This window comes from Geotrypetes seraphini, chromosome 17 (assembly GCF_902459505.1).
Source record: "Geotrypetes seraphini chromosome 17, aGeoSer1.1, whole genome shotgun sequence".
Lineage (NCBI taxonomy): Eukaryota > Metazoa > Chordata > Amphibia > Gymnophiona > Dermophiidae > Geotrypetes > Geotrypetes seraphini.
In genome coordinates, this window is record NC_047100.1 from 13,428,918 (window position 1) to 13,452,935 (window position 24,018).

The 24,018-nt window shown below is 44.1% G+C and overlaps 1 protein-coding gene across 1 annotated transcript in view; it reads left to right on the forward strand.

Annotated features, from left to right (window-relative positions):
- CACNA1D (calcium voltage-gated channel subunit alpha1 D) overlaps positions 1-24,018 on the forward strand; it is a 330,148-nt gene that overhangs the window by 291,340 nt on the left and 14,790 nt on the right. Inside the window, exons 39-42 of the mRNA XM_033925872.1 lie at positions 4,652-4,765; positions 8,033-8,400; positions 12,473-12,628; positions 16,756-16,919. Coding sequence (XP_033781763.1) covers positions 4,652-4,765; positions 8,033-8,400; positions 12,473-12,628; positions 16,756-16,919 — 802 coding nt within the window. The remainder of the gene's footprint in view (positions 1-4,651; positions 4,766-8,032; positions 8,401-12,472; positions 12,629-16,755; positions 16,920-24,018) is intronic.

Below are 24,018 nucleotides of genomic sequence, written 5' to 3' on the forward strand. Positions count from 1 at the left end.
ACAGTAGGGGGTGGGTAACCATGGTCTCTGAGGCCATAATCCACTCATGTTTTCCATAATGAATATGCATGAGGTTCATTTCCATACTATGGAAGCAGTAATTGCAGTCTTATGCAGTCATCAGTTTTAATCAATCCAAAATAACTCCACTATCCACTATAATAAACACCTCTAGCGTTAATCTGTCTTATTAGGAGGAAAAAGCCTCAGGTTATGAGTGAACTGTATTACTTTGGAGTTCTACTATTCAACATCATAGACATAAAAAAAAAACCTCAGGACGCTTATGTTGACTAATTATAATCATTCATAAACATTAGTGAGCACAAAATGAATGTTATAATCCCCCTGACATGAGCCCGCGTTTCACAGTTCAAATTATAGATGTCTAGCTGGACAAAAAATCTATGTGCCATTTTTGGAAAAAAAAAAATTAATAAATAGATATCTTATGGGTTCAAAAACATCTACTCCACCTGATTTTTGGATGTTTTTCTCAAAATGCACAAAGTCACACTTAGCTTATCGAAAATGCCTCGTGTCATGTATTTACCAAAATAATTTATCTATCATAATAAAACCCTTAGCGCGCATGCGTACTTTAATCTGCGTGCGTCCGTGCTTTGTGCTACTGTGCCACGCATGCGCAGTACAATAATTTGCCTGCCTCCAATCACTTGTGCCTGCCTCAGCCGATTTCCTGCCTTCTACCCCGATCTCCGACGCCGGCTGACTTCCTGCCTTCTGCCTATGCTGCCGGGACGCCTCTTCTTCTCACCCCCGGACCAGCAGCGGCAGCAGCCGAGGTTTCATCAAGCAGCTGCGGGGCCTTGGCTAGCCCGGCCCACTTCAATAATGCAAGGCGGGCCGGCCTAGCAAAAGCCCCGAGGCTGCCCGGGCTAGCGCATGCTGGACAGGGGGAGCAGGGCTACTGCTGGACAGGGGGAGCAGGGAAGGGGGTGCTGCTGGATAGGGGGAGGTAAAAGGAAGGGAGGGCTACTGCTGGACAGGGGGAGCAGGGAAGGGTTGCTGCTGGACAGGGGGGAGGTAAAAGGAAGGGAGAAGGGCAACTGCTGGACAGGGGGAGCAGGAAAAGGGGTGCTGCTGGACATGGGGGAGCAGGGGAGGGGGTGCTGCTGGACAGGGGGAGGTTAAAGGAAGGGAGAAGGGCTACTGCTGTACAGGGGGAGCAGGAAGCAAAGAAAGAAAGAAAGGCTTCAGCACTCCATTGTGCTAAAAGTTTACACATCTATTCTAGCACCCGTTAATATAATGGGCTTAAACACTCTTTCATAATAAATACTTTAAAATGATTTTTGTCGAGCACATATAACTCTGGCACAGTCTGTGAAATAAAGTAAAGGCAGGGTGGGAAGTGCGAATTTAATTTAAAAAAAAAAACTCCACAATGCAGGCTGTGAGCCTTGTACGGCACGAATAAGCTGCACGGTAATTGGACTGCTCTGTTGCTATTGTTTGTACAGCTGGATTTAGCTGAATGAAGCCTGGATTTAGAGCTCCAGCAGCAGCCTTCAGTCTAGGATGGGATCTAGGAAGGACAGCTCGGGGGAATCAAGGCTAGACCATTATGTGTCTTACATCCACTGCTACAGCGTAGGTTCAGCCACCTTTTGCCTGGCCCTTTTCAATGGTTGAATTTCACTGTTCTTTGAGTTGTCTCCTGCACGAGCTGCTTTTTATTTTGGATTCACATGCCAACTTATAAGCGGTCTTTTGGCTATTGAAGATCATTTGATTTGTACCAGTCTATCCTGGTAGGTTTTAATTGGGCATGATCATTGTACGTTTTTTGTGGATCCAGTTTGCCTGCTTGTACTGGTATGATCAGTTGTCTTGGGGTTAAATGACAGTCCACACGCAAAGTAGCAATGTAATACATATGTTTACCATGGAATGATGAGCTTATAGTAAGTGTTTTAGGGTAGAACTTTTTATGTACTGTTTTTGTGATTGCCAGACCAAAATACATTTATTTATATTAGCAATTCTCGCAAAATCTGATTTATGTTGCTATTGAAAATTCACTTTTTTTTTTTATTTTTTTACTTTAGATGTTTAAGAAATGGGGTAATTTGATTTCTAGTAGTCAAGAGAATGCTATGAACATTCTCTTCTTCTAGTAAGTGACAGAAACTGAAGAAGACATTATTAAGTGGCTTTATTTGCATTTATAAACTGTTTGGAGTTTTTTTTTTTTGTTTATTTTTCAAATCAAAATGAGAAGCCCAAAGTGTTATTATTTAAGTTTTGTAAACCGCATTGAACTTTAAGGTTATGGGATCTAGAAATCTGATGTTATGTTATGGTGTTGGTCGGCTTCACGTTGTAGAAGGCATGGTGAATGCAGAGAAGTACGTTGAAATCCCGAAGAAACGCAAGTTGCCTTCAGCAGAGAAATTGTTTCCTAGCGATTACTTCTTTCAAGATGAAAAGCCCGTTTTTTGGGTTTTTTTTTTAAGTCTAGGGAGGTTTTTTCCCATTCTGGGTTTTCTCCCTGACTGCCTGTTTGCCCAGAGTGGACCAGTGATAGTCGTTATGTCTCCTTCTCAAGTCTTGGTACTTCATGGAGCTGCATCCTTTGGATTTTGAGGTCCATTTAGTAAATACAGTGGTGCCTCGCATAACGGACGCCTCGTACAGCGAACGCTGCGCATAATGAACTTTTTGTCTTGCTCCCTATAACGAACTTCGTTTCACACAACGAAGTCGCCCGAGGGGCCCGGGGGGGGAGCGGAACTACTCTCGCCGCTTCCTAATGTGAGCCGGGAACAGCAGCACCCTCCTGTCTGAATGCAGTGTTCCATCATCTCCCTCCACTTTACCTTAGATGCCGAGTTTTCCGGCTTTCTTTTTCGGCCAGCCACACACTTTCAAAGAGCAGCACATGCGCGCATGCTCTGTTGTTCAATCTTCTCCTCTGACGCAACCGGAAACCGGAAGTTGCAGGAGAGGAGAACATTGATCAACTCCAGCAGCTGCGCGTGCACAGCTTTTTGAGATCGTGCGGCTGGGTGAGGGAGAAGGCTGGCAGGCTCTGCATGTGAGGTGAGGTGGAGGGAGGGAAATGTAGGGCTGCAGAACGAATTATTTTGTTTTACATGTATTCTTATGGGAAAACAGGGCTGCAGAACGAATTATTTTGTTTTACATGTATTCTTATGGGAAAACGCGTTTCACACAACGAACGTTTCACATAACAAACTTGCTCCTGGAACGGATTAAGTTCGTTGTGTGAGGCACCACTGTATTTGGATAATTTGTTGGCTCTGGAACGCCTTACATTAAGTTTTGACATTCAATTTTGCTATTTGATTACTGGTTAGTAAGAGTGTCTTTTGCTCCTTGGCTGTATAAATTGCCAAATGACAGCTTTGAACAGTCACCCCTAGGTGCGAGAGGGGATGGTCTATATCCGAAGACCTGGGCGTGGCTGTAACTGAGGCACCCTACACTGCAGGAGCTGCTTGATCAGAATTTTTTTTTTTTTTTTTTTAATAAATTTTCTTAAATTAAATTTTTCAACAGTAACAGGAAAAGTAACCAGAAACCCAAAATAATACAACACTGTAAGGAAAATAGAACAATCAATATAGACCACATCCGGGAGTGTTTCCTTTGGTGGCCAGCTCAAAAACATAGTTAACTAAATATGAGAACTTTATTTCCTCTTAAAAACAAACAAAGAAAAAAAAATAAAAAGAGATAGTGGCTCAACCTATTTCTAGGATAGTCTCAGTTTCTATTTATTGAGACAGACTTCTAACTAAGAAGGATCTAGAAACACAAAATTGGCTCCTTGTTATGAAATTGAGCACTTACAGGTTTTATCAGAAGTTAGAGCATTGGCTCCTACTTCAGTTGAGACATTCACTGATATAAAGATTTGATATCTTTTCCTACATTCACTTACTTATAGAGCTTGAACAAATGACACTATTGTGTATATTCTTTTACCAGAATGCTTTGCAGTATGCTAAGGCCTCTATGGGGGAAAATGCTATTTTTGTTGGGGGGGAGGGGTCTGTGACGTGATTAATTAACAGGTCATTGCATGTTAATAACTAATGCAAGCAATAATGCCAAGCAGTTGATGCCACCTCAAAAGGTGTACGTTAACTGCATGACAGGGCAACCAGTTGTTTCTGTCAACCCCACTGTTGCCTTGTCCACGGTGCATTTTTTTCTTCTGTGGTAGCTAACTACATCACATATTACCTGCCATGCAGCTAACACAAAATCGCAGTTTATTCCTGTATAGACTGCATAGCAGCCTTCCCAAAATTGTTGGGAATATTTCCAACAGTTTATGTAAAGGTTTTTCAGTTACCATGTGCTAATTTTAGCAGTAACTGAAAAACCATAGTACCCCAAAGTAAGCAGAGGCCTAAAAGCTATCCATGCATGTTTATCTTTATAGCTTATTTACTGTGGAAATCCAAAATAACAGGACTGTTTTTATAACACTTGGAATGGCTTAACTTTGCACTGGGGCTGTCAAGTTGTTTCATTTAGAGAGTTATTATTTATGGCATTTTCTTCATGGAAAATATTGTCGTCAAGAATAACTAAGCTGGATATCTTGGAAAGGAAACTGAACAGTTAATTTGCCATGTGACTTCTTTTGCTATAGGCAGGACTCAGGACACTCCACGACATGGGGCCTGAAATTCGTCGAGCGATATCATGTGACTTGCAAGATGATGCAGAAGATAATAATCAAGAGGAGGAAGAAGATATATTCAGGGTAATTATTTAGAAAGTGTTTTCATGTATGGTACTGTGCAGTAGTCCAAAAAATGAGGCTAGAACTGCATAATTTGTCTCAAAAGAACACATAAGAAACTACTTCCTGCAAATCAAACTGAAAGATAAATTACCCCCCCCCCCACACACACACCTTTTACAAAACCACAATAGCGGTTTTTAGCACAAGCTGGTGCACTGACTGCTCTACACCAGGGGTCTCAAAGTCTCTCCTTGAGGGCCGCAATCCAGTCGGGTTTTCAGGATTTCCGCAATGAATATGCATGAGATCTATGTGCATGCACTGCTTTCAATGCATATTCATTGGGGAAATCCTGAAAACCCGACTGGATTGCGGCCCTCAACGAGGGACTTTGAGATCCCTGCTCTTGACATATAGGGTTCCTATGAGTGTTGGGAGCAGTGCAGAGCATTCAGTGTGCTGGCCTGAGCTAAAAAAACACTATTGCAGTTTTATAAAAGGGGGGATAGTATGGTTTAAGTCAGGGGTAGGCAATTCCGGTCCTCGAGAGCTGGAGCCAGGTCAGATTTTCAGGATCTCCACAATGAATATGTATGAGATGGATTTGGTGCACTGCCTCCTTGAGATGCAAATCTATCTCATGCATATTTATTGTGGAGATCCTGAAAACCTGACCTGGCTCCGGCTCTCGAGGACCGGAATTGCCTACCCCTGGTATAGGTCATTATAACAAAGCATGGGTTTCTATATGTTGATTTTATGGAATGAGTATAATCTATTGTATATACCAGTGGTTCCCAACCTTGTCCTGGAGGACCACCAGGCCAGTTGGGTTTTCGGGATAGTCCTAATGAATATGCATGAGAGAGATCTGCATGTAATGGAGGTGACAGGCATGCAAATCTGCCCCATGCATATTCATTAGGGCTAGCCCGAAAACCTGACTGGCTTGGTAGTCCTCCAGGACAGGGTTGGGAACCACTGGTATATACCATTCTTTTATAATTTATCTCTCTACTGTATACTATGTTCAAGGAAGAATGAAGCGGTTCATAGAGGCCATGGTCTAACCAACTTCTTCCCCCTCAAACTACAGAGCTTTGGGAATAGAATGGAATTGGGTTAAGTTCTCAAAATCGATAAGATTCTTCTGCCCCTGCAGTCAGTTTCTTCATCCCTTTTCCTATACACATAATTGCTAATCAATCGTAGATTATCAACAAGAGTTTTCATTTCTCTTTTGCTGCATTTGTATCATCACATCATTTGGGCAAGATGACCCAACTATAATGAATTATGAAGTAATGATAGATTTGATAACTCTTCAATCTATCAAATCAATATCATAGTAACATAGTAACAGTAACATAGTAGATGACGGCAGATAAAGACCCGAATGGTCCATCCAGTCTGCCCAACCTGATTCAATTTAAATTTTTTTTTTTTTTTTTAATTTTTTCTTCTTAGCTATTTCTGGGCAAGAATCCAAAGCTTTACCCGGTCCTGTGCTTGGGTTCCACCAGCCGAAATCTCTGTTAAGACTTACTGCAGCCCATCTACACCCTCCCAGCCATTGAAGCCCTCCCCAGCCCATCCTCCACCAAACGGCCATATACAGACACAGACCGTGCAAGTCTGCCCAGTAACTGGCCTAGTTCAATATTTAATATTATTTTCTGATTCTAAATCTTCTGTGTTCATCCCATGCTTCTTTGAACTCAGTCACAGTTTTACTCTCCACCACCTCTCTCGGGAGCGCATTCCAGGCATCCACCACCCTCTCCGTAAAGTAGAATTTCCTAACATTGCCCCTGAATCTACCACCCCTCAACCTCAAATTATGTCCTCTGGTTTTACCGTTTTCCTTTCTCTGGAAAAGATTTTGTTCAATTTAGCCTGCTGGCACAAAGCAGCCCAGAAAGAGCAACCTAAGTGGTCTCAGTTCTGTTAATTACACATATTGGACAGGGTTAAGCCTGGCTAGCACCTATCTCAGAGATCATCGAGGAACACTAGGTAATATGTGCTAGAGAAGGCAGTAGCAGGTTTTGCATTGTGCTACTAAGAATGCCACAGACACATGGTGAGGTGTAATTAATAAAATCTATGACAACTTACCAATAAAATAAATAAGAAATTACCAGTCATTTGGAGGACCTTGTACTAAGCTGCATTAGATGCTAACGCAGCTTATAACGGTGACCCACAGGATACGCTCAGGTACCTACAGTGAGCACGAATTTTGCACACATTAATCCATATGCTAAAAACTGTTTCTGTATTAGGGGAAGTTCCTGCGCTAACCACCAGCATACTGTTGCTCCCCACCACCAAGTCCAGCTGCTGGTGGCTGCCGACTTTGGTTGTGGCGAGCAAAAAAACATAAAGCAAGGCAATGGTCAAAGGCGTTTTTGTTTTTTTTTAAAGATCCAATTTATTAAATCCAGCAACCGGTAACATCTACGATGAGACCTGGCACGGCTGTGTTTCGGCAAACATCTTAGATGGCAGGACGACTGATTTGGTATGGACATATGCATATAAGTAGGACGATCGATGTGCCGGTAACGTAAGTAGGATGACTGATTCTGCCATAATTATGCCGGTATTGTAACACCGCTACAGAAGCCCCTGTAACTCTGAATAAAACCCATGTACTGTAATACCTCGCAGAAGCTCAGGTATTGTAACGCCTTTTACTCATGCAGACCGCTCTGAATTGACTCCCCAATCATTATTAGCGGGATAGAAGCTCACAATAACCAATGTTACTGGTTGATGGATTTAATAAATTCGATCATTTCTTTTAAAGCCTTTGTGACTACCACCTTGCTTTATTTTTTCATTGCTTCCCGAGCCCCCCGATGCAGCCTTTGCACGGGTGAAATGCAGCCTGTGTCGGGTTTTTTATGTGTTGTGTGTGACTCCACAGCAGAAAGATATCTGGCCTTTGCTTTGGCTGTTTTGATCTCCATTTTACGGCTGCAGCAAAAAAAAATGATCTTCGCACACACGCAAGGGTAAGGAAGGCCACTTTTGGCTGTAGCTTAGTCAAAGGTCCCTCCGATAGTGAAAAAAAATTTGGCTTCTCTACACATGAAATTTGACTTCTAGAATTAATAAAAGTCAAAGCTTTTGTTTCAAGTTATTGCCACAATGGCATCCTTCAGAACAAATATTTTCTGTTATTACATTGTGCCATGCAAGTTGAAAGGTCAAGACAGAAAATTAAATCTAAAGCAATTTATAGACTACGTCATGGTGTTTCATGTCTTTCGTTTACAGAGAAATGGCGGCCTGTTTGGAAATCACGTAAATCATGTTGCCAATGACAGGAGAAACGCTAGCCAGCAGACTAACACAACACAGCGTCCCCTGCACGTGCGCCAGCCTCCTGTCCCCTTGGCAAGTGAGATTGAAAGGTCCACAGTTACACACACTGGTAATTGTGTAATTCATAACCATCATAATCACAATTCCATCAGAAAGCAAGTACCAAACTCGACGAATGCCAATCTCAATAATGCCAATGTGTCCAAAGTTGCTAATAGAAGGCACCCAAACCTTGGAAACCATGAACATGTGTCTGAAAATGGGTGTTATTCATACTGCAAGAATGGCCACGAGAAGCAAAGAAGGACCAGTATTAACAGGTAGCCATTCATGAGTGTTTTGATCTAGTAATAATGACATGAGCTATACTGCTAGAGCGCCAACTGAAGTCTAGTAGCAATCATTCATGAAATGAATAGAGATATTAGATATTATGGCAGGCATGTATTAATGGTTCAGATGGAAACAAACAGTGGCATAGCGAGGGTAAGTGGAGCCCCTCCCCTGCCCCTTGCTGACCCACTGCCACATGCGCGCTCCCCTTCCCTTTTTAATTTTCTAGGCGAGGGCAACGGCACTAACGTGCTGCCCACATCATGTCGGTCATCCCTGTGACATCACTTCCTAGGTGCGGGGGCCTGGAAGTGACATCAGAAAGGCAACACTGACGCAGGCAGCAAGTTCGTACTGCTGCTCACGCAGGAAAAATTAGACTTACGAGAGAAGGGGCAAACGCGTGGGGTGGGTGGGCAGAGGATGGGTGCCTACGCCCTTTACAAAGACCACCCCTTACTACACCAGTGGAAATAAATAGCAAGTAACCTGAACAAGTCTGTTTCCTGTCAAGGGGTAAAAAGAAATGGAAGTTATTCTTGTGAGTTGTGGGAGGGGTTTTTCCCCCCCTACTGATATAATTACTTGTATGTGAAATCATTACCCCTGACTTGCAAAGCAGGAAGAAAAGGTTCCAGTGCAGCGTAAAGGTTATACCCGAGACGGTGATCCAGTTCTGGTTTTGATCCACAGCATTCAGATCTGGCAGTAAGATTTTGGTGTGCATAGACAGGACTCTGGTATCAGACTGAGCAGGGGGAGTCTAGTGTTAATGGCTGTATCCCTTCAAAGTGGCCCTAATGCAGAGCCCTAAAGTTCCTCCTTGGCCACGGTATTTGGCACCTCCAAAATTTTGTACCTATATCTAAATCCAGGCTAAGCACATCTGTGAATATATATATATATATATTCTATTTCTCTGAGAAGGACAAGACAATAGATCCAGATGTATAGATTACTCCTGGAGGAAATCTGATGACTGCACAATACAGAATGTGCTCAGTATTGCACAGTCACGCAGAATCTCAGACGGTGTCAGCTTAATCAGATCGTGGTATCAGCAGCGATTCTGACACGCTGCCTGCCGCCAACCTGGAAGTCTCTCCACGGTAGAAAGGAGGCTTCCTGGTTAATGGCAGGCAATGTGTGAGAATTGCTGCCAATATCGTGACCCGATGAAGCAAGCTTTATTAGGAAGAAGAAGAGGGGAGGAAGGAAAGATGCTGGCACAAGAAGGGGAGGAGTGAGAGGAAGGAAAGTTGCTGACACAGAGGGAGGGTAGGGGGTGAGAGGAAAGAAAGATGCTGACACAAGGGGAGGGGAGGGAGACATGCATGGTGAGGGGGGAGGGTGAAATGTTGCACATGGAAGGGAGAGATAGTGCATGGAGGGGGATAGAGAGGTTTGACCCAGGGAGAAAGAAAAATGGTAATCAGTGGGAAAGAAACAGAAATGTTGGATATGTCAGTGGATGGGAGAGAATGCTGCATGTGGGGAGGGACGCAAAGGAGGGAGAGAGAGAGGTGTTGGGCATGATGGATGAGGAAGGGAGAGATACACAGGAGGTGGAGAAGGAGGGAGATGTTGAATTCAAGAGTGATGGAGAGATGTCTGGCAATGGGAGTGAGGAAAGAGAGTGGGAGAAAGTTGGATCATGGGGGGAGTACAGGAGGGAAGAGAGAAAATAGAGGGAGATGTCAGGTTACGAGGGTGGGGAGGGAAGGAAGAGGGAACCGATGCTGGACTATAAGGTTGGAGGAAGGAAGATGCTGAGAATAGTAGAACACTGAGGGGGAGTAGAATTTGGCAAGGAAACAGATGAGAGGATAGATACGGTATTACAAAGGGTAAAAATATGGTAATGGGTGATATGTTGAAGATGAAAGGGAATGGAGGGCTGAGGAAAGAATGAGATGGGGAATGGAAGAGAAGATGGAAATTTGATAGGTAGCTGAAAAAGAGAAGGGTAAGAAAGACAGAAAAGAGCTAAAAGGGAATGATCAATATGTCAGAGGCAGGTGTATTGAGGCAATAGACAGGTGAGAAGAGAAAAGACAAATAGATAGCAGCCACTGGATGGAGAATTAGTAGACAGGAAAGCAGAAAAGAGAAACTGGAATCAACATGAGGAAAAATAAAACCTCTAGACAAAGATGGAAGAAAAATATTATATTTTAAATGGGATACGGATAATAATTAGCTAAATTATTTAAATTTTGACAAAAAAACTTGCAGAAATTGCAAATTTTGTGCTCCGAATTTTTAATTTTGGGGGGCAGAATTCTGCCAGGAATAATAGATGTAAATATGAGGGGGGGTGCTGAAAGTTCTCAGCCCAATCAAGAAGAGAATGACATGGATATGGTTCAATCGATGATCTGAATTTCATTTTTGCAAATTGACACCTTAACAAAAATAAGATAACATTCTTTCATAATAATGCTCAGAATTTAGGAAGTTGACTGGTTGGGCTGAGAACTTTTCAGCACCCCCCCCCCCCCCCCTCATAGGTCAAAAGTAGAACTTAGATCGGCTTCATGTAGTTGACTAGGATCAGGTGATAACCCCAAGTGCATTTTGACTAGCAGAATTCTCCCCGGTTTTCTCCACCTCAAATTTCTTATAGCATCACAGTTCTTTTGATTATGAGCTTAGTTGGTCTATATAATATCACTGAAGCTCTCCTGTATCGAGTATAGAAAAATCACACTCTGTCTGTAGACTGAATAGAAGGTGACAGCTGTCATGCACAAAAACATTTTCCCTTCAGACACAAGATCAGGAAAACCCTTTTTAGCAATATTCTTCACCACAGCAGGCTTCTATCTTTGTCTTTGTCTGTTTCGGAAGATTAATCATAAGGCTAACATGACACACTGAAAGCAGTATTAAAATTGTTATTGTTTGACAGTTGTTCTGCATCTGATTATAATATTTTTCCTGTGTTTTCATGGCTTTCCTGGATAGAACGCGGTATTACGAAGCATATATTAGGTATGTGTGTAGGCCTGATATGTATCTAGTATGTTCATATATGACATATACAACTATATATGTAATGCTTATGCTGAAGATCCGGTATAAGGATGACGGGTTTCCCTTGAAATTCTTGTGAATTAGATTGGTTGAAAAAATGTTATAGCGTAAATCACAATCAGTTTCTAAATATTTGTCTTTTAACTTTTTATGAAAAAAAAGAAAAAAAACCCACTGGCGTAGAGTTTCTGAAAATTCTAGAATTAACTAATTAACCCTACCCTCTCCATTTTGCTAAGCCACAGTAGAGATTTCTACTGCAGCCCAGATCACTAAATGCTCCAACCCTGCTCCAATGCTCGTAGAGTTCCTATGAGCGTCAGAGCAGCAAAGAGCATTCAGCGTGCCAGTCGGTGCTAATAACCGCCTGCGCGGTTTTGTAAAAAAAAAAAAATAATAATAATAAGGGGGGGAGGGTTAGTTGGCTCTGCAAACTCTAAAATTCAGTACTGATGCTTGAGCATGGCCCAGTCTTGAATTTCCAGTCATAAGACCAGTGGGGGGGGGGGAGGGGCAGTCAGCAAAATGCTGAACACTACCTACTGAATATTAACCCCTAAAACTTTAAGGCATGATAACGAACTAAGGAGGGGGGGGGGGTCTTTTACTAAAGATTCGTTCACGTTGTCTGCAACAGGGCCCATAGCAATAGCTTGCACTATTCTTTAGTAAAAGAGCCCAAAAAGACAAGCTAACAAATACACATCCTTAAGATCACCATGACAGGTTTGGGAAACTCTGATGGGACTTAAACGAAACCTTAAAAGAGATTGAAAGGTTGAAATACAAATCGTAACAACTGGGATTTAGGCATTCATGATTATAAAATCAATAATGGAAAAATTGTGTCTTAGACGTTGACCTATGATTGTCAGAAAACTTATGGCTTCTTTCAAATTCATTGTTTCAAAAGCTTAACAATTCCATAACGAAACGATATGTGTTCTTTTATTCACTTGAGAGGTAGGAAATACATTGTAGATATGTGACTCTAAGCTCTTGTTCACCAACTGCATCACACAGGTCTGAATCCGGGGAAGGAAAATTCCCTGCAATATTCCGAGAAGATGTTGAAGTTCTAGAGGACTACAGTCAAGAGGATGATCCTTATGTAGAAGACCAAGAGTATTACAGTGGAGAGGAATGCAATGAACAGGATCATATGATCTTAAGGAACAGGTAGGTTTAATGATGATGAAAGACAATTGTAATATATGCCAGTGTCAACAGCACCAATCGCCAATGATCAAGTTAAACAAAAATATGTATTTTGTTTCCTAGAAACATGATGGCAGATAAAGGCCATTCTGCCCATCTGCAATAACTACTATCTCTTCCTCTCCCTATAGGCTAAGGCTCTTTACACCTGCATTGTGAGGTCATAGAGCTTTATGGTTATAGAAACATGATGGCAGATAAAGGCCAAATGGCCCATCTAGTCTGCCCATCTGCAATAACCACTATCTCCTCCTCTCCCTATTGGCTAAGGCTCTTAACATTTGCATCTCCTCTTCCTATAGGCTAAGGCTCTTTACACCTGCATTGTGAGGTCATAGAGCTTTATGGTTATAGAAACATGATGGCAGATAAAGGCCAAATGGCCCATCTAGTCTGCCCATCTGCAATAACCACTATCTCCTCCTCTCCCTATTGGCTAAGGCTCTTAACATTTGCATCTCCTCTTCCTATAGGCTAAGGCTCTTTACACCTGCATTGTGAGGTCATAGAGCTTTATGGCTATAGAAACATGATGGCAAATAAAGGCCAAATGACCCATCTAGTCTGCCCATCTGCAATAACCACTATCTCTTTAGGACTACTGATGACAAATGAGAGAGATAGACTAGAGATCTCAAATCCTGAATATTACCATGTTTCTCCTATATATATATATATATATATATATATATATATATATATATATATATATATATATATATATATATTGTGGCCACCCTGTAGCCCAGAGCAGGGCTCAGTAGGAATACTGGTGGCTACAAAACACAGTTCATTAGTGTGTGACCCGGCATGGAGTCACCCTGCAGGACTGGACTGGAGTTAACCAGAAAATCAAAACTCCCAAATCAGGTTCATGCAAACATAGTTCAGCTTTACTGATCTCAAACATAAAGTTAAACAGTTCATCAGAAAAGATGTAAATGTCAGTAGGCCAAAAATACCAGCAAAGCAAAATGCAAAAGTCAAAAACCAAAATAAAGTCAGAAATGGCAGCTGAGGGTACAGCTCTCCTCAGTCAGCACAAGCCTACTCCCAAGTAGTTTGTGCAATATACAAAAACACAGTTCAGTGCACTAGTTCCAGCAATTCCACAGTGCTTAAAACTAAATAAAGCCTCTGGCAGGTTTATGGTAATCACAATATAAACGACTGGGGAGATATAAGAAGGAAGTTCCTAAAGGTCAATGATATCCTGACACTGGTAAAGGAACCAATTAAGCTACTTTAAATGCTTTTAACCTAGAGTAGTGCTCAGACTCCAAAGATGGATTGTAAGAACTCAATATGGGGACAAGCCCCTGTAGAGATTCTTATGGTATCTATCATTGCACCATTTTGTGGTTAAAGGTAGTTTAAAGTATTGTTAAAGCCTTGTTCATGATTGAATTAGTCCATAAAGAAGCGTAATGTCCAATAGTAAATAAACTTCAAATTGATAATCTCAAAAATAGAGGTTTATGGTAATGCCAGGAATAGGAGATAGCATTAGGTTTTGCAAATTAAAGCATACAGATAGCTTTTCATAATTCCCTCCCAAGGTGGAAGCAAAACCTCTCCCCAATCTTCTCCAAGCTCTCTCACACTAAACCAAAAATCAACAATTTAGAGAAAAGGAAAAAGAAAAGCAGCACACAAACAGTTCAACAGCAATCACACTCACTGTTTGTGGCAACAAGCCAAGTCCACCTGCATACTCTCAGGATAATTGCATTCCAAGCCAGCACAGGCTTCCTCAAAATCCATAGGTTCCTCACTGAGACCTGGCAAGTCCTTAGCTGATGCAGCCTCAGTCCAATCCATGGGAACAGGACGGTTGTCCCTGTTTGGCTTAGGTGGATCTTTAGGGAGGCAAGACCCAAACTTCCTCCCTAACCGGCTTCCCTGTTTGAATGCCACTGCTGGCTTATCAACCCTAGGGGCGTGTCCTGATCTGGCAGTGTCAGCAGTAGACCAGGGGCCTCTAGAGCTCCCCTGGTGGTGGCTTATATTATCTTCCTCAAACTCATCCTGGAAGATCCTGGAATTTTCATGCCGGGTTTCTACTTTTACCCTGGTTTTTTTTAGTTTATCTAGAATTCTAGCAGGGCTTGCATCTGACTGGTCACAATATATATATATATATTTATTTATTTATTTAGATTTGATTACCACCTTTCACAACAGTCTCAAAACAGTTTATCTTAAATAAAAATATAAAATAATAACTAACCCCCTTCCCCCATCTTTTACAAAACTGTATCGCATTTTTTAGAGCCGGTCGTGGCAATAACAGCTCCGACGCTCTTAGAAACTCTATGAATGTCGGAGCTGTTACCGCCATGGCTGGCACTAAAAACCGCACTATGGTTTTATAAAAAGGGGGGGAGGGGTATAAATAAAGTAAACCAATATGACAACTTTTTCCCTGATGTATATTATGGAACAATATTCTTCTAGCCCTATTGCATTATGAAATAGCTGGAATGGACTGTTATGTCCTGGAGTATCATATGAACTCTACCTGAAATATAGTCCAGTATAATTTAGGAAGTTAACAAAACATATCAGTACAGAGCAACATAGTGTAAGAAATGTCAGACAACATAATAGGAATCTCATTTTGGATATTATCTAAGGCAGTGTTTTTCAACCGCTGTTCCGCGGCACACTAGTGTGCCGCGAGATGTTGCCTGGTGTGCCGCAGGGCCGCCATCAGGGCAGTACTACCAGTCCTGCATTCAGGAGCCCGGAGCTGACAGGGGGCCCGAGGCAGGGGCGCCAGTAGCTCACCAAGGCAAAGTGAGTCGATCACCCAGGACTCACTTTGTCTTGGCGATCTAATCTATCGAGCCGATAAGTCTTCTTCTCCCTGACGTCAATTCTGCAGTCAGAGAGGAAGTTCGGGCCAGCCAATCGCTGCCTGGCTGGGCGGAACTTCCTCTCCGATTGCAGAATTGACGTCAGGGAGAGCATGCGTCGGCGTCAGCTTTGGGGCCTGTTATCCATTGGTGGGTCCTGTTCCCCGATGGCAGCGGCAGTGGCAGTGGCTTGGGGAATGGCAGGGAGAAAGAAAGAAAGGGGGCAGGCAGGGGAACAGAAGGAAAGAAGAGAAACAGAAAGAAAGGTCAGGGAGAGAGGAAGAAAAAGTTGGGGGAGGGAATGAGGTGTGGAGGAGAGAAAGCATACAGGCTGATAGAAGGGAAGAAAGATTGGATGCACAGTCAGAAGAAGAAAGTGCAACCAGAAATCACCAGACAAGGTAGGAAAAATGATTTTATTTTAAATTTAGCAAAGTGGAGGCAGTATTACCACAGTTTTCAAAGGAATTTGCCCAAATAACTTAATAGTTAACTGGGTAAATTCCCAGAGATGAAAACTTCCCTTCGCTTACTATGCACAGTTCTGAATTTATATCTGCTGTCTATATTTTACAATATGGTCACCTTTTACTAAACCGCAATAGTGGTTTTTAGCGCAGGGAGCTATGAGGGTCAAGAGCAGCGCTGGGCATTCAGTGCAGCTCCCTGCACTAAAAACTGCTATTGTGGTTTAATAAAAAGGATGGAGGGTATATTTGTCTATTTTTGTATGCTATAAAAACCAAATACAGAGAGAGACTGAGAGCTGTTGACGAAGAGCTACGTGTGTGTCTTTCTTCGATTCCAGCCAGAATATCAGCTTTGGGTTCAGCCAAACAGGCCCAGGTTTCGCACTGAATAAAGTATTTTATAATTTTTCACTATTCTGTTTACTTAATATTTCATAATAAAGTAATTATAAAATACTTTCTTTGTGTTTATTTGATTCCTATTCAAGAGAATTACTTTATATATAGTCAATATAGGCACAGAGTTAAATTTTTTAACATTTTCTAATGGTGGTGTGCCTCGTGATTTTTTTCATGAAACAAGTGTGCCTTTGCCCAAAAAAGGTTGAAAAACACTGATCTAAGGAACTTAAAATAAACCTAGTTTTGGAGCCTTTCCTTTCAAATATCTTTGTAGTTTTCCAACTGATAGAGGAGGGTATTCTGTGACTTTCATAAAATAATAATAGAAATGTATTGAATTGCTGTTTATTCCACTCAGGCAAAAATGTGACCATCGAAACCAATATTATGATAATGATAGGGACTATGAGAGGCCCAAAACTCATCATCACCCACATTATGATTTTGAAGAACAGGACTCGCAGATGAATTATGATTCAAGACCATCACCACGGAGACGGTTGCTACCTCCAACACCAACGTGTGAGTAATATCTAAAGAATTACTTTCATGATCAGATCTAATTTGGTGCAAATACATATCACATATTTCAAGTTTATTTGATATACCACCTATAGGTAAGCCTTCTAGGAGGTTTACAATGATTTCGAATCAGTTATGACATAGGACAATACATTTAAGGAAGGAATGAGAAAAGATTACAATTTCATTACGTACCCCTGTTAGTTTTATTTGTCTAATTCTTGTTTTAATCTGTGTGATTATTATTCGCTTAGTAATTCTAGATAAGCATTTTAATCAAAATTTTATTAAACTTGAGGAGAAGCATAGAATAGGCCTCGCTTTTATGGCCCTCCAGATCCCAGGAAAGTTCTATAACAAAAAATGAGCCTTCAGGCCATAAACTTCCTCGCAAGACCCTATTCCCTGTCAAAAAATTGCTCCAAAACTGCACTTAAGGTGCTGTGACGTGCAGGTCACCAACCATTGGTCATCATTGCCAACGGCAATGAACTGGCTCCTTTCTGCAAGCAAAGATTTGGGCTGCCTTCATTTTGAAATCTGTAGGATGCAGGGAGCTATCTGGATTTAGAGAACCATTTGTTGATTGTAGGAGGCACCAGTAAGAAGGAGAGTTCTATGGAGTCTGTGCCCTGATTGGTAGATGAGAATGGATAGGTTGAGAGGTTACAGATGTCAAGAACCAGTTCAGAGAAGAGCAGAATTCTGATTTGTTTTTGGTGAGATGAGAGTGTAGGGAGCTTTAGCGATGGTAACTGGCCCTTCCACTACAGACTACCGTATTTTCACGCATATAACGCGCGCGTTATACGCGTTTTTACCTACCGCGCATACCCCTCGCGCGTTATATGCGTGAGCGCGGTATACAAAAGTTTTAAAACATAGTTCCCACCCCCGCCCGACGCCCGATTCACCCCCCCAGCAGGACCGCTCGCACCCCCATCCCGAACGACCGCTCGCACGCGCTCCCACCCGCACCCGCATCCACGATCGGAGCAAGAGGGAGCCCAAGCCCTCTTGCCCGGCCGACTCCCCGACGTACGATACATCCCCCCCCCCCCCGGCAGGACCACTCGCACCCCCACCCCGAAGGACCGCCGACTTCCCGACAATATCGGGCCAGAAGGGAGCCCAAACCCTCCTGGCCACGGCGACCCCCTAACCCCACCCCGCACTACATTACGGGCAGGAGGGATCCCAGGCCCTCCTGCCCTCGACGCAACCCCCCCTCCCTCCAACGATCGCCCCCCCCCCAAGAACCTCCGACCGTCCCCCCCAGCCGACCCGCGACCCCCCTGGCGACCCCCCACCCCCCTTCCCCGTACCTTTGGTAGTTGGGCCAGAAGGGAGCCCAAACCCTCCTGGCCACGGCGACCCCCTAACCCCACCCCGCACTACATTACGGGCAGGAGGGATCCCAGGCCCTCCTGCCCTCGACGCAAACCCCCCTCCCCCCCCAACGACCGCCCCCCCCCAAGAACCTCCGACCGCCCCCCAGCCGACCCGCGATCCCCCTGGCGACCCCCACGACCCCCCCACCCCCCCTCCCCGTACCTTTGGTAGTTGGCCGGACAGACGGGAGCCAAACCCGCCTGTCCGGCAGGCAGCCAACGAAGGAATGAGGCCGGATTGGCCCATCCATCCTAAAGCTCCGCCTACTGGTGGGACCTAAGGCGCGTGGGCCAATCAGAATAGGCCCTGGAGCCTTAGGTCCCACCTGGGGGCGCGGCCTGAGGCACATGGGCCCAACCCGACCATGTGCCTCAGGCCGCGCCCCCAGGTGGGACCTAAGGCTCCAGGGCCTATTCTGATTGGCCCACGCGCCTTAGGTCCCACCAGTAGGCGGAGCTTTAGGATGGATGGGCCAATCCGGCCTCATTCCTTCGTTGGCTGCCTGCCGGACAGGCGGGTTTGGCTCCCGTCTGTCCGGCCAACTACCAAAGGTACGGGGAAGGGGGGTGGAGGGGTCGTGGGGGTCGCCAGGGGGGTCGCGGGTCGGCTGGGGGGGCGGTCGGTGGTTCTTGGGGGGGGGCGGTCGTTGGGGGGGAGGGGGGTTTGCGTCGAGGGCAGGGGGGCCTGGGATCCCTCCTGCCCGTAATGTAGTGCGGGGTGGGGTTAGGGGGTCGCCGTGGCCAGGAGGGTTTGGGCTCCCTTCTGGCCCAACTACCAAAGGTACGGGGAAGGGGGGTGGGGGGGTCGTGGGGGTCATCAGGGGGATCGCGGGTCGGCTGGGGGGCGGTCGGAGGTTCTTGGGGGGGGCGGTCGTTGGGGGGAGGGGGGTTTGCGTCGAGGGCAGGAGGGCCTGGGATCCCTCCTGCCCGTAATGTAGTGCGGGGTGGGGTTAGGGGGTCGCCGTGGCCAGGAGGATTTGGGCTCCCTCCTGGCCCGATATTGTTGGGGAGTCGGCGGTCCTTCGGGGGGAGGGATGTATCGGACGTCGGGGGGGGGGCATCAGGCTTTCAGGATGGGGACAGACCTTCAAGGGGGGACAGTGCACGGAAGTCAGGGGGGGTGAACGGAGAGTCGGGACAGCGCACGGAAAGTCAGGGCAGTGCACGGAAGTCAGGGGGGGGGTGAACGGAGAGTCGGGACAGCGCACGGAAAGTCGGGGCAGTGCACGGAAGTCAGGGGGGGTGAACGGAGAGTCGGGACAGCGCACGGAAAGTCGGGGCAGTGCACGGAAGTCAGGGGGGGTGAACGGAGAGTCGGGACAGCGCACGGAGAGGCGGGGCAGTGCACGGAAGTCAGGGGGGGTGAACGGAGAGTCGGGCAGCATGCGCGGTATAATCGTGAGCGCGTTATACCAAAGTTTTTGTGCTTATCATCGTGATTTCTGCGCGCTATACACGTGTGCGCGTTTTATACGGGTGCGTGTTATTTGCGTGAAAATACGGTAGTTAGTGCAAGAAAACCTAGAGTCTTGACAGTCCTGCCAAGAGCACAGTCACATTCTCACTGTACCACCAGCATTAAAATCAGCAGATAACTTCTATTACCATGTTGGTTTTAATGCTGGTTAGTGCAAAGACCTCTTATGTCAGCTCATAAAACCACATTGCAAGACCTTATGCCATAAACAGATAAGCAGATCTTCCATTTTGTTTAATTTGCCCTCATATATATCTAGGTGATAAATATTTTAGTGTTCCACTGCCCTGGGCCATTATAATTTGTATAAAAGGAAATCTGTACTTTATAAATACTGTATGAGGTTATTTGTGAAGAAAGCATAATGCTTAAATTGGAAAAGCGCTAATTATTTATACATTTCCATTAGCTTTCCAATGATCACATATAGAACCCAGCTAACATAAAGTATCCCGAGTCATAAATAAATTGGTCTCTGTGTTTTCTGGGTTACATTTGCTGCTGTTTTCGTTATAAGGCGTATGGGGACAGACTTAAAGATCTCAATCTATATACTTTGGCGGAAAGGCGGGAGAGGGGAGACACGATAGAGACGTTTAAATGCCTACGTAATGTAAATGCGCATGATTCTAGTCTCTTTACTTTGAAGCTCTGGAATGAGAGGGCATAGGATGAAGTTAAGAGGTGATAGGCTCCGGAGTAATCTAAGGAAATACTTTTTCTACAGAAAGGGTGGTAGATGCGTGCAACAGTCTCCCGGAAGAGGTGGTGGAGACAGAGAGACTGTGTCTGAATTCAAAAGGGCCTGGGATAGGCACGTGGGATCTCTCGGAGAGAGAAAGAGATCATGGTTACTGTGGATGGGCAGCTCTATGACCTCACAATGCAGGTGTAAAGAGCCTTAGCCTATAGGAAGAGGAGATGCAAATGTTAAGAGCCTTAGCCAATAAGGAGAGGAGAAGATAGTGGATGCTGCAAATGGACAGATTGGATGGGCCATTTGGTCTTTATCTGCCATCATTTTCTATGTAATATCACTGCAAAACAGCCATATAATAAAAATATAAATGTCAGTACAATAGAAACAATACCAAAATAGACATCATGGAAGAACATTCAAATAACAGAGATATAATGCTAGAACATAAAATTTGCCACTGCTGGGTCAGACCAGTGGTCCATCGTGCCCAGCAGTCCGCTCCCGCGGCGGCCCTTAGGTCAAAGACCAGTGCCCTAACTACTAGCCTTACCTGTGTATGTTCTGGTTCAGCAGGAACTTGTCTAACTTTGTCTTGAGTCCCTGGAGGGTGTTTTCCCCTATAACAGCCTCCGGAAGAGCGTTCCAGTTTTCCACCACTCTCAGGGTGAAGAAGAACTTCCTTATGTTTGAACGGAATCTATCCCTGTTTAACTTTAGAGAGAGTGCCCTCACTTTCTCTCCACCTTGGAGAGGGTGAACAACCTGTCTATCTACTAGGAGCTCCTTTTATCAAGGCGCGCTATGGGGGTTAGTGCATCAGACATTTCATCACGCGCTATCCCCCGCGGCAGCTTAAAATCCTAACGCCTTGTCAATGGAGGCGTTAGGTACTAGCGCGGCAGGCGGTTTAACGCGCTTTAAACCTCTACCGCGCCTTTGTAAAAGGACCCCTAAGTCTATTCCCTTCATTATCTCTCTCCCTCAATGACCACCTCAACTCCTTGGCAAAATCATGCTTTTTCAGCCTTCACATGCTGAGGAAAGCTAGATCCTACTTCAGCCAACAACACTTTGCCATCCTTGTCCAATCCATCATCCTCTCCAAACTAGATTACTGCAACGCCATCTACTTAAATCTATCAAAAAAAAGTATTCTAAGACTCCAGCTAATCCAGAATACTGCAGCCAAACTGATCTTCTCAAAACGCAAGTCTGACCATGCCTCCCCACTCCTTGCCAAACTTCATTGGCTCCCAATAATCTCCAGAATCCATTTCAAATGTTCCTGCCTGGCTTTCAAGATCATTCACGGAATCCTGCCTCCTCTTATCCCACTGTCTTTCAACTCCTCCAGTCCCGACTCCTCCAGAACTGCCCAAAGACTTAAACTAGCCTTCCCCTCTCCATGCGGCATCCACTATTCAGGCAAACTGGGAAAATCCCTTCTCTTCAAAATCACAGGTCTTTGGAACGACCTCACCACCCCGCTGCGGAACCTGAGCTCCCTTCAGTTATTCCGCAAACAACTGAAAACCTGGCTTTTCAGCAAATTGTAGCTCTATCCTTCCCCCCCTTTCTCTCCCCCCTTCTACACATAAGTTCATGTAATCCTTTTTCTTCTTCTCTACCCACTATTTTAAGTTCTTGTAAACCGTGTCGAGCTCCATATTCATGGAGATGATGCGGTATATAAACTTAAGGTTTAGATTAGATTAGATCTTGAATGTTTCGATCATGTCCCCTCTCAGTCTCCTCTTTTCACAGGAGAAGAGGCCCAGTTTCTCTAATCTCTCACTGTACGGCAACTCCTCCAGCCCCTTAACCTGTTCCTACAATACAGCTTCCCATGTAACTGAGGGGCCAGGTGCAGATATATAAATGCAGACAAGAAGGGCAGTACAGAGTTAGTTGGGATAAACAGATGAGTGGCTAAACTCTAGACAAGTTCTTGGTACAAAGTGGGGTAAGCTAGTCCAGTTTAATATTCAGCAGTAGCAGCTAGTGGCTTGCTATGCATCATAAGAACATAAGAAGAGCCTTATTTGGTCAGACTAATGGTCCAGGAAGCCCAGTAGCCCATTCTCACGGTGGCCAACCCAGATCACAAGTACCTCTAAGGGAGGGAAGAATACTGAGTACCTTCACATAATGACCCCTTAGTATAACATCTTTACCAAAACTCTGTAGAGAGATACTATAATTGAAGTATTGTTGGACAGGCAAGGAAGGATTTATACTGGCCACATTTCACCCAGGATAAAAAGGTGCCCACCCTTAGCTTATGCACTTGAGCTAATGCTAATGGTAGCAATACCACACAAACGTTATCCCTTGAATACTTTTAATAAGCAGTTATATAAAGGGGGACGCTCTCGTCATAAATATTTGATATTTTTTAGCCACTGTGTAGACTCACACAATTTATAATTGTAGAGCTAACCCCTATACTCGTGCTTAAAAAAGTGAACTGTGCAAATTAACAAGGGAAAACTCAGCTTCTTTCTAAAAAAAAAGAAGGGCTCTGGGAACTCATCGGGGGGAGGGATGTTTCTTTTGCTGCAGAATTAAATTTTAGCAGGAAATAAGCAAAACGTTTTTGGGTAAGAAGCTGAGTTTTGAGGTAAATATCACTGCTACAGATAAAGACCATGGTGGACTTATTCCTGGAGCCACTGCAGCAGTAAATAAGCCAAAGAAGTTAATGGAAAGTAAAGAGGATTAACTGCAATTAAATGGACTCCTGCAGATAAAGAGAAGATAATACCCTATATTTAGACCATGGGGGTATACCTGGAGAGCTGCCAAAAACTGGAAGGAAGAGAAATATAGGCAGCCAAGGGCCATATGGTTATGTTACAAGGGTATGTTTAGAATAATCCCATATAAAAATCCTATTGATTTTCTAGCATGCACCTCTCGCAGATCTAGTTTTTCAATACTGCGAGGGAGAATGCACCTGCAGTGAGCAATATTAAACAAAACTGTCACTCATAATATAAGTTATGAGGAACACTTATCTTGCATGGAGAGCTGAGCTTAATGTGTCAAAATCTCGTTCTTGCATGAAGCACTGAACTTGTGTCACCAACTATCAAATTCTCTTCCGATGGGCCCCGTTTCACCTGACCCAACGGGCTTTATCAAAGAGGCAGTCGGTATTTTAATACATCGCCTGCAGAAATCCAACTTTCAAGTGCTTCAAACTCTGAATGCTCTTTAAATCGTTACGGGTGGCATCACTGAGGCCCCTGAAGAAATTAAAGATATTTTGCACTAAAAATAACTTTTCTGAGATTGAATACAAGTAGGCTAAGTATTACTGATAATTTGGTGAATATCCTGATTCTATAAATGACCCCTAACTTCTAGGTGCCACTGAGTACAATTGTCAATCATCTACTAGGCGTCATTTACAGAATTGTGTCTAGTGCTGCCTGAGTGGTCGTAGACACCAGTTCCATTTAGGCCAGGGTTTTCTTGGCCTAAATGAGTGCACCTAAGTCAAACCAGGCTCAAAATCAACCCCTAACC